The sequence below is a fragment of the Coregonus clupeaformis genome, chromosome 34 (genome assembly GCF_020615455.1).
Source record: "Coregonus clupeaformis isolate EN_2021a chromosome 34, ASM2061545v1, whole genome shotgun sequence".
Taxonomy (NCBI): Eukaryota; Metazoa; Chordata; class Actinopteri; order Salmoniformes; family Salmonidae; genus Coregonus; species Coregonus clupeaformis.
In genome coordinates, this window is record NC_059225.1 from 21,496,549 (window position 1) to 21,510,017 (window position 13,469).

The following is a 13,469-nucleotide window of genomic DNA, read 5'->3' on the forward strand; positions in this document are numbered from 1 at the left end:
CTACATGATTCCATATGTGTTATTTCATAGTTTTGATGTCTTCACTATTATTCTAAAATGCAGAAAATAGTAAAAATAAAGAAAAAACCCTTGAATGAATAGGTGTGTCCAAACTTTTGACTGATACTGTATTTTTAAGCATAAACTGGCAACAAGCACACCGTTTTCCTTCTCTATCTAGGCCTAGCTACTTTTTCCATTCTGTGTCTATGCTAATGTCATTAATATGCTTTTTGGAAGGAAAAGGGAATGTTCTCAGCGTTAAGAAATGCGCACTTTTGTTATCAGTGAAATCTACAGTAAATGCACTTGTGTGGTTTCCTTTACAGAAAAAGCACATTCATTTCACATGTGATAACATGTGTTCCACATGTCATCACGTGATCTCATGTCATTGCATGTGATGACATGTGATCTTAGATTAAGTTAATGTGATAACATGTGACAACATGTAAAAGAAACATGCACAGACAATTGGCCAGTTTTACCTAGTGTTGATTTTTCAGTGTAACATTTCTAGTGTTGACTCAGGTGTTAACTCTGTAAGTGTTAAATTAATACTCATTGGTGTAAAAGAACCACTGTGTTAGTGGTAATAAGAAGTGTTAAACCAAAACCAGAGTTTTATAATTATTTGTTTCAATTTATATATTTTTGCATGTACATTGATTGATTAATTAATATTATGCTACTCAAATAGAAATAACATACATTTTTCTAAACTAATCCAATCAGTTACTTGGACTTATTGCATCCATTACTGAAATGGTTGTTCCAGTTTCGATGTTTAAGGTAGTCTCATAGATAAAAAAATAAAAATAAATAATATTGAGTGTTATAATGTGTTCAGAGCTGACAGACAGGGTGGAGTGGCGATTTTTATAAAAAATATTTTCTGCCTCTTTACTGAAATCCATGTCTCTTGCCAAAAGAAAATGACAATAATGAGCTACTATCTTTAAGCCTTTGTCTGGGGAAAAATGTATCCATAACTCTGAAGCTGGAGACACTTATCTCCACTCTAACATCAGTGTCAGAGCACCTTACCATCCTGCACTTCCATTGTCTCTCTTTCTTTCCCCATATCTCTATTTGCACTCTGCACTCTTCGTTTTTATTGTATTTGCACTATAGCCTATTTTTCTTAACGCTGCACACTGTATATAATTTATTTCTGTTGTATTTTTGACTTTGTTTTGTTTTACCCATATTTTGTGTTTTGTTTTCGCCTGCTTGCTTTCTTGGCTCCTACTTGTTCTCACTGTTTACCTTTTTAAACAAGGCTGACCTTTGTGCACTCGAGATGTTAACTAGTTTGTTGTCTTCTTTTACTAAATCAGAAGTTATTATCCTTGGTAACGTAAATTATGATTGGGAAATGCAGGCTTTGGACAATCTGAAAGACATGTGTAATGATCTAAACCTAACCCAGCTGGTGACTAAGCCTACACGGCACAACCCTAAAGATCCTTCAAAGTCAACTCTGATTGATCTTATTTTAATGAATACACCAGAGAAATATGTTTCTATTGGTGTCTTTGCCCTAAGATATTAGTGACCATTGCCCAGTTTGTGTTAGAGATGTGAAAATACTCAAATCTAAGCCTTGTGTCATCACAATGAGGAAATTTAAAAACTTCAGTGAACAGGTTTTTTTATTTTTTTATTTACATGATCTTTATTTTAGTGACCTTGATTGTATTTCAGCTATCCCTGAACCTGATTTAGTGTTGAGCCTTTTTTCAGATGTCTTCAATAACATTGTGGATAATCATGCTCCCTTAAAGAAATTAAGGCTTAAAGGTAGATCGAATGCCTGGTACACTCCAGAATTATCAGAAGTAATTCATAAAATAAATGATGTTTGGGTCAAGGCCAGGAACACAGGCTTAGGCCCGGACTGGCAAGCTTTTAAGCAACTGAGGAATCATTGTGTAAGACAAATCAGAAGGGCTAAATCTGATTATTATGTAACCCCTCAGATTGTAATAGGAACCCAGCTAAATTCTGGAAAACTGTCAAATCCCTAAAAGGTTCTACTTCCTCCTCTCTTGCCACAACAAATTAATTCAGACACTGGCCTCATTATGGAAAAAAATGCCATCACTGATGCATTTAATCCCCAGTTTATTTCAGCGGGTTATCTCTTTGAAAGAACTTCTAAGCCATTTCACAATGATATTCGGCTGGATACTGATAAGGGGAACCTGCTGAATGATCAGAGAAATGATAGTCAAATATTATATTTTAAGCTACTAACAGAAAAATAAGTCCTGGATGCTTTGCAAGCAATAAACAACAATAAATCCACAGGGGCTTAAGTGTGCAGCGCCCATCATTAATAACCCACACTTTTTATTTAAAATTGTTATCAGGAAATATTCCAAAAGTATGGAAATCAGCTCTTGAGCTGCCACTCCATAAGGGCAGGGATAGTAGTGATACCTTGTCTAGCTAAGATTTTTGAATCCTTAGTAAATGTACAACTTTATGTATTTTGAATGTAAACCAATCAGGGTTTAGGCCTGGGCATAGCACTATTACAGCAACCACTTTAGTTGTTAATGATCTTGTTAATGCTTTAGACACTAAAATGAAATGTGCTGCTTTGTTTGTGGACCTGTCAAAAACTTTTGATACTGTTGACATTTTATTGAATAAGTTGTCCTCGATAGGCCTGAGATATGACGCCTGTTCATGGTTTAATGATTATCTTAGTGACAGAACTCAGGCCATCGTGATTGATGGGGTTAAGTCTGCATTTCTTGATATACATAAAGGTGTACCACAGGGGTCGATTTTGGGACCTGCTCTCTTCACTATTTATATAAACACCATTAATCAATCTGTTTAAAATTGTAAACTTCATCTACAGCGCTGTGAAAAAGTATTTGCCCCCTTTCTGATTTTGCATATTTTTTTATACTGAGTGATCTTCAACCAAAACCTAATATTAGATAAAGGGAACCTGAGTTTACAAATAACAAAATAAATTGATACCTGTTTTCGCTTTGTCATTATGGGGTATTGTGTGTAGCTTGATGAGGAAAAATATTAATTTAATCCATTTTAGAATAAGACTAACGTAACAAAATGTGGAAAAAGTCAAGGGGTCTGAATACTTTCCGAATGCATTGTATGTTGATGCATTTGAAAAAGAGACTTAAGTCTCAATATGTCTTCCCTGTTAAAATAAAGCTTAAATCAGAAATATATTCCTTACCGGTCAAAAGTTTTAGAACACCTACTAATTCAAGGGTTTTTATTTTATTTTTTACTATTTTCTACATTGTAGAATAATAGTGAAGACATCAAAACTATGAAATAACACATATGGAATCATGTAGTAACCTAAAAAGTGTTAAACAAATCAAAATATATTTTATATTTGAGATTCTTCAAATAGCCACCCTTTGCCTTGATGACAGCTTTGCACACTCATTCTCTCAACCTGGAATGCTTTTCCAACAGTCTTGAAGGAGTTCCCACATATGCTGAGCACTTGTTGGCTGCTTTTCCTTGTTGGCTGCTTTTCCTTTCCAGATATGGCCTGTAAACTATGAGTTTCAGGCTGCTGTATTAGGGTAAATCTAGGCCCTCAAAATAAGGCCTTATGAAATATGTGTTGTATTGTCTTAAACAATTTAATTTTAATGATAACATATTTGCTTAGGATCTCACTTGGTTAAGGCCACAAGACTGAAAATGGATGAATGCAACAACCATGTCTCTGTCACTAATAAATAACCTACAGTCATTGGTGGAAATTCACTCAAAAGGCACTCTGGGAAATGTGGAAATAAGGCTTTACAAGACGCAGTGTGTTAATTTAACACTGAAAAGTGTGGATCCATATAGACGCTGGACCAGTGTTCAATTTAACACTCAGTGTTGATTTAACACTGGAAAATGTGCTGTGTGTGATAACAAGAAACTACACATGTGAAAACATGATCGCATGTGAAATAAATGTGACAACATTGGGATGCAAAATTTGAACAAAATGCAATTCCACATGTGAGCGTTTTTTACGACAGTGAAAATTTGATTTTCAAGTGAACGGTTTTGTCCACATGAAACTGCAAATTTCACGTGAACCTGCAATTCACATGTGAGGTGAAAACATGGTATTCTCCTCATGTGAAAAGGTGGTGTTAACATGTGAACTCAAAATGTTATACATGTGAACATCTGGTTTCACATGTGAACAACTGACCTGTCGTCTTCTTTTTTCTTTCTTTTTTTTTTACATGTGAAAATTTCAGCTCAAATGCGATTTTCACATACATTTTTTCTTGAGTTTATTTTTAAGCAGAGATTTACTTTACTTAAGTCTGAAGTGTAGGAATACAGGTGAAATCAGTCACTGACACAGGCATGGTGGCAGGAAGATCGGAATGCAGTGAACCAAGAGGTTGTGAGTTTAAATCCCAGGTGAGAACATGTTGAATAACAATTACTGTATAAATAAACATACACAATTGAATAATGTATGTCAAAGTGTTTCAAATACAGTGGGGGAAAAAAGTATTTAGTCAGCCACCAATTGTGCAAGTTCTCCCACTTAAAAAGATGAGAGAGGCCTGTAATTTTCATCATAGGTACACGTCAACTATGACAGACAAACGGAGAAAAAAATACCCAGAAAATCACATTGTAGGATTTTTTATGAATTTATTTGCAAATTATGGTGGAAAATAAGTATTTGGTCACCTACAAACAAGCAAGATTTCTGGCTCTCACAGACCTGTAACTTCTTCTTTAAGAGGCTCCTCTGTCCTCCACTCGTTACCTGTATTAATGGCACCTGTTTGAACTTGTTATCAGTATAAAAGACACCTGTCCACAACCTCAAACAGTCACACTCCAAACTCCACTATGGCCAAGACCAAAGAGCTGTCAAAGGACACCAGAAACAAAATTGTAGACCTGCACCAGGCTGGGAAGAGTGAATCTGCAATAGGTAAGCAGCTTGGTTTGAAGAAATCAACTGTGGGAGCAATTATTAGGAAATGGAAGACATACAAGACCACTGATAATCTCCCTCGATCTGGGGCTCCACGCAAGATCTCACCCCGTGGGGTAAAAATGATCACAAGAACGGTGAGCAAAAATCCCAGAACCACACGGGGGGACCTAGTGAATGACCTGCAGAGAGCTGGGACCAAAGTAACAAAGCCTACCATTAGTAACACACTACGCCGAAGCATTTCAAGGTCCTGGAGTGGCCTAGCCAGTCTCCAGATCTCAACCCCATAGAAAATCTTTGGAGGGAGTTGAAAGTCCGTGTTGCCCAGCGACAGCCCCAAAACATCACTGCTCTAGAGGAGATCTGCATGGAGGAATGGGCCAAAATACCAGCAACAGTGTGTGAAAACCTTGTGAAGACTTACAGAAAACGTTTGACCTGTGTCATTGCCAACAAAGGGTATATAACAAAGTATTGAGAAACTTTTGTTATTGACCAAATACTTATTTTCCACTATAATTTGCAAATAAATTCATTAAAAATCCTACAATGTGATTTTCTGGAATTTTTTTTCTCATTTTGTCTGTCATAGTTGACGTGTACCTATGATGAAAATTACAGGCCTCTCTCATCTTTTTAAGTGGGAGAACTTGCACAATTGGTGGCTGACTAAATACTTTTTTCCCCCACTGTATGTAAGTTGAAAACACTATGTTAAAAGTACTGTTTGTGTGTGTATCCTAACGACTAATTTTTGTTTGCAGGGCATCACCTGTGAAATCCCGTGAAAAAAAGATGAATCCGCATTTGGAAGGTTATATCGTCACGTGAAAACCCACATGTGAAACTTCATGTGAAATATCATCACATGTGAAGTGTTCCAAAAACACATTGTTTCACATGATTTCACATGTGGAATTTCAGATGTGAAATCATGGGGTTTTTCGCCAAGGGTTACCATTTCCCAACTGTAGAATAACAACTAATCACATGCAGACAGCCAGGGAAAAAATAACAGACTTTCTGATGAAGTAGTCTAGATGTTTCCTGTCCTACTGAAGTTGAACAGAAAACAAATAAATTCAAGAACATAAATATGAGTCCTGCTGTAGGGCTCAAAATACGTTTAGACTCCATGACAACATCCCCAGTCAGTAACATTACACCAAGCACACAGCACAGCGTGCCTCATGATTACCTTATGTCATACTCTGTTTTGAAATCAGAAGCCTCCAAAGAGGTAGTCCACTGGAGCGGCTCCTTGAACACATGCTTAGCCTCCTGAGGGTGTCTGGAGCTGAACTGTTCCACAAACTCCAGGATCTCTTTCAGCAGAGACTCGTTGACTGGGGTGATCTCCAGTTTTCCAGTCCCAGAACTTGCTGTGGTCCATTGCGCTGCTCTGGTCAGTGCTACCCCCATGGTAGCAGTTGTGTGGGACTGGCAACGTACTGAAACTGTTTGGTGGATTAATTGGTGACAATTACACTTTTGGCAACAAATGTCAACAAATTATTAAATCGCTAGCTACAGTTATAGTAGACTGGCAGATAAGACGGTATCGACATAGCTAGCTAACTATGTTTACAGACGGTTATTGACTAACGTTAGCTAGCCAGCTGACCCCCCGTTGCTAACATTCCATCACATCCCAAACTTTTGAACAGTGTTGAAGCTTTCATACACACAAACGAACCATTTGCAAATGTTTTAGCTAAGTGTACAGTAAACATGTATATTTTATACATGAAAACTTACCAGCTATTTGAAGTTGTCTTCTATTTTGTTCGAGGACCACGAGCTAGCTACCAGCTAGCTATCAAGGTTAGCAGTTAGTCGGTTTCCTTGGAAACAGTCACAAGCCCCACTGCCTCCGGTTGCTAGGATATCGCTCAACAACGTAGCGGGAGATGTGTCAAAAATAGCATTAGTCAGAAACGCAAAACCCTATTCCTTCCTGCCTGCAGCCTGCTGGTGTGATATTTGCTTAAGCACAGTGTGAGTATGCCTTCATAAGAATAGTTAATTTTCTAAAGTAGAGTGTCCACAGAACCACACATTTGAGAGCTTCTTTAGGAACATCCTCCAGGATTGCTGTATGGTTGGCCAATGCAGTGTTTTGCAGACAAACATTCTGGGCAAACTGAAAACAGTATATTTGAAGTAGATTTTTACCCATTTTCGCTCTGCAAATAAAGTAATTCAGACTTCATTCATTCAGTCATTGAGAGCACCATCCTCTTACTGTTCATTTTCAAGACAAAAGCCACCTCACCTGGCTGTAATTTCATAAGTTGATTATGGAAAGGATTTCATTATTTCAGGTTGGCATAAAAAAATAATTAAAAAACATCCAGGAGAGTGAAATATAGGCATTGGTATGTTTTGAGACTGGTAGGCTACCCAAAAATCAAGCCTAGTTGATTAACCAGATCCAATTGCATATTTTTCCTTTTCAGGTAGATGCAAAAGGAAAATAACCAGATGACTCTAAACCTTTGATTGTGCACCACTGTGGAACCTTCCCTTCCTTTAGCCACACAGCCTCACCAGAAGTGAGCTCAGTCAGTTAATGGGGCGATCCACCCTCCACAGAAAGGTACCTAGACTCCATGGTTACATTCCAAATTCCCTCTCTCTCTCATCTCACACACACACACACACACACACACACACACACACACACACACACACACACACACACACACACACACACACACACACACACACACACACACACACACACACACACACACACACACACACACACACACACACACACACACACACACACACACACACACACACACACACACACACACACACACACACACACACACACACACACACACACACACACACACACACACACACACACACACACACACACACACACACACGCACACACACACGTCCAGACAGGCTTGTGTAGGAGTTTGGAAAGAAGCAAGGGGAAGAGAAAAGTGTAGAGTATGGGGGACAAAGAGAAAAGGAGAAAGCCACGTGTCCAAAGCAGGGTGTCTGGTCAGGCCAATGGGTAGGGCAATGCAATAGTCCAGATAGACATGCTTGTGTATAGGGCATAGAGGAAAGGGGGAGAGAGTAGGAGAGACACATATCTGCATATCCACAGCAGGGTGCCAGGTCTGGCTAAAAGGAGAAAGAGTGTTCAGACTCAGGGCGCAGGAGTCCAGACAGGAGCTTGGATAGAGGAAATGGGAAAAGAGAATCAGAGACAAAAGGACAAGGAGAGAAGGAGGATGAATGACTGCCTTAATATTTCTGGCTCAAGGACTCATTAGCAACTCTAACTTCTGTTCGTTAAAACGGCTAAATGGAACAGTCTGGGGCTTCCAGAACCTTTTCAAAACAAATATGGCTCTGCGGTCTAGGGCACCTGCTGGGTCTTAGATGCACTTAGCATTTAACTTAATACACCCAAATAAACATAACCAGTCTCCATGCTTCTGCTCCTATGCTTGACTGGAGCTGTTGATTGAATTGCATGGAAACATGCTGAGAGCTTATAGAGAAAGATACTGTGCCAGGTACAGTGGCTTGCAAAAGTATTCACCCTCCTTGGCATTTTTCCTATTTTGTTGCCTTACAACCTGGAATTAAAATTGATTTTTTGGGGGTTTGTATCATTTGATTTACACAACATGCCTACCAGTTTGAAGATGCAAAATAATGTTTTTGGTTTAACAAACAAGAAATAAGACAAAAAAACAGAAAACTTGAGCGTGCATAACTATTCACCCCCCCCCCCAAAGTCAATACTTTGTAGAGCCACCTTTTGCAGCAATTACAGTTGCAAGTCTCTTGGGGTATGCTGTGGCACATCTAGCCACTGGGATTTTTGCCCATTCTTCAAGGCAAAACTGCTCCAGCTCCTTCAAGTTGGATGGGTTCCGCTGGTGTACAGCAATCTTTAAGTCATACCACAGATTCTCAATTGGATTGAGGTCTGGGCTTTGACTAGGCCTTTCCAACACATTTAAATGGTTCCCCTTAAACCACTCGAGTGTTGCTTTAGCAGTATGCTTAGGGTCATTGTCATGCTGGAAGGTGAACCTCCCTCCCAGTCTCAAATCTCTGGAAGACTGAAACAGGTTTCCCTCAAGATTTTCCCTGTATTTAGCGCCATCCATCATTCCTTCAATTCTGACCAGTTTCCCAGTCCCTGCCGATGAAAAACATCCCCACAGCATGATGCTGCCACCACCATGCTTCACTGTGGGGATGGTGTTCTCGGGGTGATGAGAGGTGTTGGGTTTGCGCCAGACATAGTGTTTTCCTTGATGGCCAAAAAGCTCAATTTTAGTCTCATCTGACCAGAGTACCTTCTTCCATATGTTTGGGGAGTCTCCCACATGCCTATTGGCAAACACCAAACTTGTTTGCTTATTTTTTTCTTTAAGCAATGGCTTTTTTTCTGGCCAGTCTTCCATAAAGCCCAGCTCTGTGGAGTGTACGGCTTAAAGTGGTCCTATGGACAGATACTCCAATCTCTGCTGTGGAGCATTGCAGCTCCTTCAGGGTTATCTTTGGTCTCTTTGTTGCCTCTCTGATTCATGCCCTCCTTGCCTGGTCCGTGAGTTTTGGTGGGTGGCCCTCTCTTGGCAGGTTTGTTGTGGTGCCATATTCTTTCCATTTTTTAAATAATAGATTTAAAAATGGTGCTCCGAGGGATGTTCAAAGTTTCTGATATTTTTTTGTAACCCAACCCTGATCTTTACTTCTCCACAACTTTGTCCCTGACCTGTTTGGAGAGCTCCTTGGTCTTCATGGTGCCGCTTGCTTGGTGTTTCCCCTTGCTTAGTGGTGTTGCAGACTCTGGGGCCTTTCAGAACAGGTGTATATATACTGAGATCATGTGGCACTTAGATTGCACACAGGTGGACTTAGTGGAAGGACTAAGTGTATGGACTACTGTTCCTCCTTCTGTTAAGGTAGTATAATACCATATCTCCTGCTCTATTTTTCCTCCCAGGCACACTCACACAGTCTAGAGAACTCTTATTATTATAGGCTTCATGTCAAGTGCAGTTCAGCACAGTTCAAGGCCGTGGTTAAGTTAACTAGAGTTGCAGCGCAAATGGCACCCTATTCCCTATATAGTGCACTACTTTTGACCAGGGCCCATAAGGCTCTGGTTAAAAGTACTTCACTATGTAGGGAATAGGGTGCCATTTGGGACGCAACCCATAGGACGGGCCAGGCAAGGAATGAGGTGACACTGGTCACAATAATGAGCAAGTGCAAGATCTGTCACACACATTTCAGATATATGAAATTTCCAAAATAGAAAATAGTAAAAATAGTCAAAATGGTTCTAACAAGAGAAGAACATTGTATTACCGTATACTCGTTTTAAAGTTGTAGTCTTTCTCATATAACCTGCTGAGTAGGGACAGGGAGTTAGGGGGGCAAATGTTGCTCTGAGAGAGATTTGGGTCTGAGTGACTTATGATGAACAAGAGACTTGGTGACCTGTCATATAACTTTTTCCAGGGAACAATTTACTGCACACATGTGCTACTTTGTAGAGTGGCCCTACAGTACCGTACCGCAGGGCACTGCAAAACATTTTCACTACCTCACCCCCATAGCAGCTCCATTTTATCATTAGATATAAATGGAATTTGGGTCATTATAAATAATCACCCAGTTTATTGACTGTTTGGACAGGCAGTATCATAGGTGAATAACTGTGGATTCCCACCAAAAAGGAAAATACAGAAGTGCTTTTGGTTCTTGGTTCAGTGAGGACGGACTGATAGGGGAGGCAGACAAAGACAGAGGTGCCAAATAAAACTGCACTTCATTATCCTTCACTGACAAACCCAGGCTGAGGAGCATCTCATTATTAATGGACCGTTAAGTATGTGTGTGTGTATGTTTGTGTGTGTGTGTGTGATGCGATTCACGGGTGCTTCTTATTGAAATTGATTCAAATGGTTTGATATGAGGGTAATATAAATGGATCAACATACGTTATGTCAACGACAATGAATTGGAAATACCTCGATATCTATAAAACCTTTGTTTTTTCAAAATAATAGCTACATCAGTAAAGAATTAAGAACTCCAGAGAAATGCAATCAATCCTCTCTAGAATAAGACCCACTCAGATACTGCCTATAAATCAAAACATTGTTAACGAATTGTGATGAAGGGAAATCAAGGGCCGCTATGAAATATAAGTCAATTTTATCTACACTAAACTAGTCTCACTGTAAGGAAAACAAAACCAGATACTGTTGAAACTGTTTGCTCTGTAACAATGAATATCATTGCTAGGGCTTCTTATGGATGTAAACCTGTAATTGTGGTATTTCAAGTGCTGTGTATATATTTCAAGTTGTTGGTGCCAATGCTTTCTTTGGAGCAGCCGGTTGCTTGTCAAATATAGAAGTAAAACAAGATTTATGAATACATAGATTTATGGAATGGAATGACTTTGAATCTGAATGTATTAAAACCAATTTTTGTTTATTTTGCTATTTGGTGGCACTGGCAAACCCCCACCAATACCTCCGCTAAATCATGTACCACTTTTACAAGTGGTTTTGAATTCGAAAAAGAAGCTGAACTAGCACTGTTAAACCTCAAAACATATCTTTTAGAAAATCATATTATCATAAAGTTGAATATTTCCAGCCGATTCCAATGATTGATGTCCACACTGTCATCTACAGAAATATATTTCAAATCCACAAGCTGTCATTTAATGTAAAAATAGAAAGAAAAAGCTAACCATGTTTTTATCTTACCAAGTTTTACAGGAAATCAGCAGGTAGCCTAGCGGTTAAGAGTCACCGAAAGGTCATTGTTTCGAATCCCTGAGCTGACTAGGTGAAAAAACTGTCGATGTGCCCTTGAGCAAGGCACTTAACCCTAATTGCTCCTGTAAGTCGCTCTGGATACGAGCATCTGCTGAATGACTAAAATGTAAAAATGTCAACCTGTATATAAATGTAAAAGCATTGTAGGGCAAAACAGACAGTATGAATATATATCAGCATGATACTACAAGCAACATTGTGTAATATGTTACTGTGAACAAATCCAATTATTTAGTCCTAAAAGTTTGTAATTTCGTTTTTTTCAGGTTAGGAGGAAAACACTTGTATCTACTGTACAAAGTGATATTGAACTTCACAGACGTTGGACAGTTGTCATAACCATTGATGGGGCCTGTCCCCTATCCTGCTTCCTGATTGGTTCATCTGAGGTCAGACAGGTTGGCTTCAACCCAACCTATTTACCAGCTCAGCTAGTATCCCTGAGCTCAGCTATTATCCCTGATTTTACCAAGTACCACTCGGCCAGCCCTGTTGCCTCTCACCATACACACCCCCTCTCTCTTTTTCTCTCCTCTAGTCTGGGGCCTCATTTATAACCATTGCGGAAATGTCACACAAAATGTCTGCGTGCGCCATTTCTGAAAAGTCTGCACACCAAAAATATTGAGATTTATAAACTTGGTGCACGCCATACATACGAATGTTTCCCGTTATAAATCAGACATGTCGTAAAATTGTGCACGTGTGAAAGAGCATTAAAACTCTGCCTGGAAAACGCGATTCGTCTTTTATGGTGACAATAACGCCCTTTATTTTCTGTATAAATTGGAACTATTGGCATAAGGCCATGGCATGCAAAATACAAATGGTTAGTTTTTCAATAGATTATTAGATTTCTACAGTGAGGGAAAAAAGTATCTGATCCCCTGTTGATTTTGTACGTTTGCCCACTGTCAAAGAAATGATCAGTCTATAATTTTAGTGGCCTAGCCAGTCTCCAGACCTTAATCCCATAGAAAATCTGTGGAGGGAGCTGAAGGTTCGAGTTGCCAAACATCAGCCTCGAAACCTTAATGACTTGGAGAAGATCTGCAAAGAGGAGTGGGACAAAATCCCTCCTGAGATGTGTGCAAACCTGGTGGCCAACTACAATAAACGTCTGACCTCTGTGATTGCCAACAAGGGTTTTGCCACCAAGTACTAAGTCATGTTTTGCAGAGGGGTCAAATACTTATTTCCCTCATTAAAATGCAAATCAATTTATAACATTTTTGACATGTGTTTTTCTGGATTTTTTTGTTGTTATTCTGTCTCTCACTGTTCAAATAAACCTACCATTAAAATTATAGACTGATCATGTCTTTATCAGTGGGCAAACGTACAAAATCAGCAGGGGATCAAATACTTTTATCCCTCACTGTATGTCCTGCCTTGGCATAGGCTCTGAGATTAAATAGGCAATGACATTGCGCTCCTATCGCACAGCAACACTGTAGCCTACAAATATTTTACATATGCTACCGGTCTATTGTAAATAGACTGTTTCTTAATCTTTAGCAATAATTTATGCTGTATCTGGAAAAGGACTGTCAGTTTCTGAAATAGAAAACAATGGCAAATTGTTGTGGAATTGTCACATGACTGGGAATACAGATATGCATCTGTTGGTCACAGATACCTTAAATAAAAGG

General features: G+C 39.2%; 1 protein-coding gene across 1 annotated transcript in view; it reads right to left on the reverse strand.

Moving 5' to 3' along the window:
• LOC121549948 (outer dynein arm-docking complex subunit 2) overlaps nucleotides 1–6,818 on the reverse strand; it is a 98,731-nt gene extending 91,913 nt beyond the window's left edge. Inside the window, exons 1-2 of the mRNA XM_041861950.2 lie at nucleotides 6,728–6,818; nucleotides 6,168–6,426 (exon numbers count right to left, since the gene is read on the reverse strand). Of these exons, the coding sequence (XP_041717884.1) occupies nucleotides 6,168–6,391 (224 nt within the window). The 5' untranslated portion in view covers nucleotides 6,392–6,426; nucleotides 6,728–6,818. The remainder of the gene's footprint in view (nucleotides 1–6,167; nucleotides 6,427–6,727) is intronic.
• Between the last annotated feature and the right edge of the window lie 6,651 nt (nucleotides 6,819–13,469).